Consider the following 4,520-nt stretch of genomic DNA (forward strand, 5'->3'; position numbering starts at 1 on the left):
ATATTATTTAAAAGAGTTCCAACTGTGTCTGTTTTTTATGTTTTATTTATATTCTTTTAAATAATATATTCCTCCATACCTTTTTATTTTTTAATTCTATTTTTATACATAATATATATACACACACACGCACACATTATGTATATACGTATATGTATGTATACATATGTATGTACGTATATATATGTGTGTATGTATATGTGTATATATATGTATGTATATATATATATGTGTGTGTATGTGTGTGTATATGTGTGTGTATGCGTATGTATGTGTATATGTATGTATATATGTGTGTATATGTATGTATACATAGGTATGCATGTATAAGGTATGTATCTGAACCCAACCCTTTTAGACAGAAGGCACAGAAGAGAGAAGAGAAAGTTGGTTAACGTCTTGAAACAAACGCAGAGATAAATTAGAAGACAAAACAAAATCTTTCCATTGTCAATATTATAGGCGTTGGTGTGGCTGTGTGGCTAAGAAACTCACTTTTGCAGTCACGTGATTACGGGATCAGGCCCCATTGCGCTCCACTTTAGGCAAGTCAGGACCTCTATTAAGGAAAACGATTAAACACAATTTTTGTTGTTTCTTAACGAAAAAAAAAACAGCTTCCATGACGTAAACATATACACGTGTACAGGATACACACACATATAATGAATGTCATGGATTTTCAATCAACACAAGCACATGTCCACTATCTGTGACATATACACACACATAGTCTTCGCTTTCTTTAAGAAAAAAAAACGTCGACTTTTTTATGTACACAATATTTTAACCATTTAGAAATATTGTTAACCGAATGTGATTTCAAAAATGTAAGTTGTTTGTGCAGTAAGTATTTATATTTTAGCTTTCTTTAAACGCAGTATTTTAATGTTTTTTTTTAAAAATTATTTTCAAGTGAATAGCGATCTTTCACTTTAACTCTCAGAACTGTCATCTGGAGTTTGTTAATTTCCGTAAAAATGTTTTTATTTACTTTTGTTTTAAAGTGAAAGAGAGGAGAAAGTAAAAGATGTATGTACGTATATATGAAATGGACGTGTGTGTGTGTGTGTGAAAGAGAGAGCGAGAGAGAAAAAGAGAGTGAGTGAAGGGGTGTATCATGTACACGTACATACAGCGATACATATGCGTACATCTTTTTTGTTCGCGTGTATGTGTGTGTGTTCTCATGTATATGTAGGTGGCACTCTCTCTCTCTCACACACACACGTCCATTTCATATACACGTTCATACATCTTTCACTTTCTCCTCTTTTTCACTTTAAAACAAAAGTAAATAAATAAAATGTTTTTTACGAAAATTAACGAACAAAACCAGCTCATTCGGTTGACAGTTCTGAGAATTAAAGCGAAAGATCTACCCATGGGAAAACCATTAAAAAAAACTTTTTTAGTCTATTCAACGTATCTCAGCTCCAAAGATTTGGCTGCTATTTTTAGCACGCCCTGCTACCACGTAACAGCTATTTGCGATAAAGGACCCAAAATACCTGTTACGTGGTAGCAGGGCGTGCAAGAAATTGCAGCCAAATCTTTCCTTTTGCAGGGGAAAGGAACCGTATACGCGTGATTTCAATGTCACATTCGTTGAAAGCATGCAAAATAACCTGGAAAAGAAAAAAATACCCATGAAACAAAAGTCCGTTGCTGGGAAACTCAGATTTTCCAAGTGCCCCGGCGGGTCACGGGTAGTCTAGTAAATATCTATATGTATGTATATGTGTGTGTGTGTGTATGTATATATATATTTCGGGCCTTGTGCCTAGAGTAGAAAAGAATAATGGTTTCTGATTTAGATACAAGAGGCGGGGGATAGGGGTGGGGGAGTATTAGTTGATACCATTGATTCATTGCTTGACTGGTTCTTCATTTTGTCGAATCGGAAAGAACGGAAGGTAAAAACAACAAGAACAATTATAAAAATAATCAAACAAAATCACACTTGGTAATTTATTCACTTTTATTGTTTTGAAAGTTATTCTATAGTTATTACGAGTCAGTAATAATGGCTAGAATCACAGACAAAGGAAGGAGACAATTTAATATTGCCCGAGACATCATACCTCTACTAGCTTTGCTTTCATCTTGCCAGTCACAGAAAATACGTTCAGTTGAACCGCAAGTTTTTTTAAGAGTGAGACCAAAGGACTCGTTCAGCTTGTAACCGTGGTAGTGCACGGGTGTGTAACACGAGCCATTCAGGCGCTCCACCGAGCCGCTGTTAATGATTCTTTCCACCTTGCAAGAACAGTCAATAGGATTTTCGCTGAGGTTCAATTCGTAAAACGTACATTGCGGTGCCTGGACTACAAAGGTAACATCATTCACTTTATTACCGGCAATATCGAGGACAATTGGCCGCTTGAGGGGTGTGAAGGCTTGAGGGGTTATATCACGTATTCTCATAGAGCGCATGACGATGTTCCTGGCTTTAAGACCACGGAAAAAATTTCCATCGATGTCTTGGAAATTGTTGTACGAAACATCAATAAAGGTTAATTTATGTAAATGTTTCAAAGCTTTAACAGGCATGTGATCTAGTCTGGTGTTTTTCATGTACAGTGTGACCAGGCTGTCTTCTAGTCCGGTAAACATGTCCTCTTCAATTTCAATTCGGTTCCCACTGATGTCCAAAGATTTTAGTCTGAAGGTACCATTAAAGGAGTCATTGGCCAGGTAAGAAATTCGATTGTCGCTCAGGATAAGGGTCTCCAAAGAATCCATATATTTTAGACCGTGGATAGGGACTGCTGGCATATCGTTATTACTGAAGTCTATCAAGCGAAGTGAGTTAGCCAGTCCTCCAAACGAGTCTTTGTGAATGGATGTTGTTGACAGTAACTGATTCGATACTAAATACAACTCACGGAGATCTTTCAGGTTTTGGAATGTATTTTCCGGGATAGTGTTGATCTGATTCGAATTCAATACGAGTTTTCTTAATTTCCTCAAGCGAGAAATCTCCGATGGTATTTTAGTGAGAAAATTCTTAGAAAGATCCAGTTCTTGTAATTGATCCAATTCTACAAAGGCTCCCCAGGAGATGCGAAAAATACCACACGACTTGAGACTTAACTTGTTCAAAGAAAGAAGTCTTAATCCACGGAAATAAGCACCAGGAAATGGGATTAACCAGCCGCCATTTTTATCTAAAACTATTTCACGAAGCTGTATCATATCATGTAAGAAATACAACTGTTCTTGAAAATTAATGCCCATCTCGACCAAAATGATTTTCTGTAAATAATCTCGGATGGGTTGTAATGCATCTTTATGAATGGTCAAATTTTCACTGTAACTAAAGTCAAGAACTTCAATTTTTATATTGGGAAAAGCATTCGGTGGAATCGCACCAAGCGAGTTATTTCGAAGATCTATTAGTCTTACTTTCGACTTGTCATGAAACTTCAGTTCTGGGAATTTAGACAGGCCACGGGAAGAGCAGTTGACCATGAGAAGAAAGTCAAGAGTCATTTCGTCGACGGTCACTGAGCAGTTGCAGGGAACTGTTGATGGACATTCCAACACTGAACCAGACCAAACTCTCGCAACAAGAACACTGGCCACCAAGCCCAGCCATGTAAATAGCAGTACAGCGTTCATGTTCTTTCATGCTGCATCTGAAAAATAAACAAATAGATAAATAAATAAACAACAACAGCAACAACAATAACAACAGCAACAACAATAATAATCTTTTCTACTATAGGCACAAAGCCTGAATTTGGGGGAAGTACATCAACCGTTTTTATGCCTGACAAACGACAAACGATTAACGAGTCATCTTTACTGTTTGTACTGCCTAAAAATATGAAATATCTTATTTTCAGATCAGGTGACTTGTAAGGTCGACTGGCCGACCGAACGAAACCAAGTGGGTATGTAATCTATTTTTGTATACCTCTCTCACATGCACATATATACACATGTACTCTTCCATGCACAAACTCTTTCTCTTTCACTCTCTCATGTACAGCTTCCTTGTCCTGTTTTCTGAGTGAGCAAAAACTATCAAACCTCTCTCTATATTTATTTTAAAATAATTTCTGGAAAAAGTGAAATATCCCTCGAGATTCAGCGTGGAAAATTACATCAATACACCAAATTTTAAAATTTTCACTAAACTTCGAAATTTCCACAGGTCGAGCGAAACAGAAAAGATTCTTCATGTATATATACGCACACACCACACACAAACTTACATACATACATACATACATACATACATACATACATACATACATACATACATGCATGCATTCACACATACATATGTGTGTGTGTGTGTGTTTGTGCGTAACTTCAAAAGTTTTTGCAAAAGAATGAATTCTTGATAGTCACAATATTTGAAGAAATATTTTCTCAAAATAAAATTGAAATATATAAAAACATCATAGAAAAAAAAAGAAAAAAACAGAATAGCACGAACCTGTTTTTTCTAATATATTTTTCTATAGTTAATAATTTTCATTTTAAGAAAACAGTTTATATCTATCTAT

The 4,520-nt window shown here is 35.8% G+C and overlaps 1 protein-coding gene across 1 annotated transcript in view; it reads right to left on the minus strand.

Annotated features, from left to right (window-relative positions):
- Positions 1 to 1,963: 1,963 nt before the first annotated feature.
- Positions 1,964 to 4,520, minus strand: part of LOC106878200 (insulin-like growth factor-binding protein complex acid labile subunit) — a 56,163-nt gene continuing 53,606 nt past the window's right edge. The window contains exon 2 of the mRNA XM_052970396.1: positions 1,964 to 3,641. Within this exon, the coding sequence (XP_052826356.1) occupies positions 2,011 to 3,624 (1,614 nt within the window). The 5' untranslated portion in view covers positions 3,625 to 3,641 and the 3' untranslated portion in view covers positions 1,964 to 2,010. The remainder of the gene's footprint in view (positions 3,642 to 4,520) is intronic.

This window comes from Octopus bimaculoides, chromosome 9 (genome assembly GCF_001194135.2).
Source record: "Octopus bimaculoides isolate UCB-OBI-ISO-001 chromosome 9, ASM119413v2, whole genome shotgun sequence".
NCBI lineage: Eukaryota > Metazoa > Mollusca > Cephalopoda > Octopoda > Octopodidae > Octopus > Octopus bimaculoides.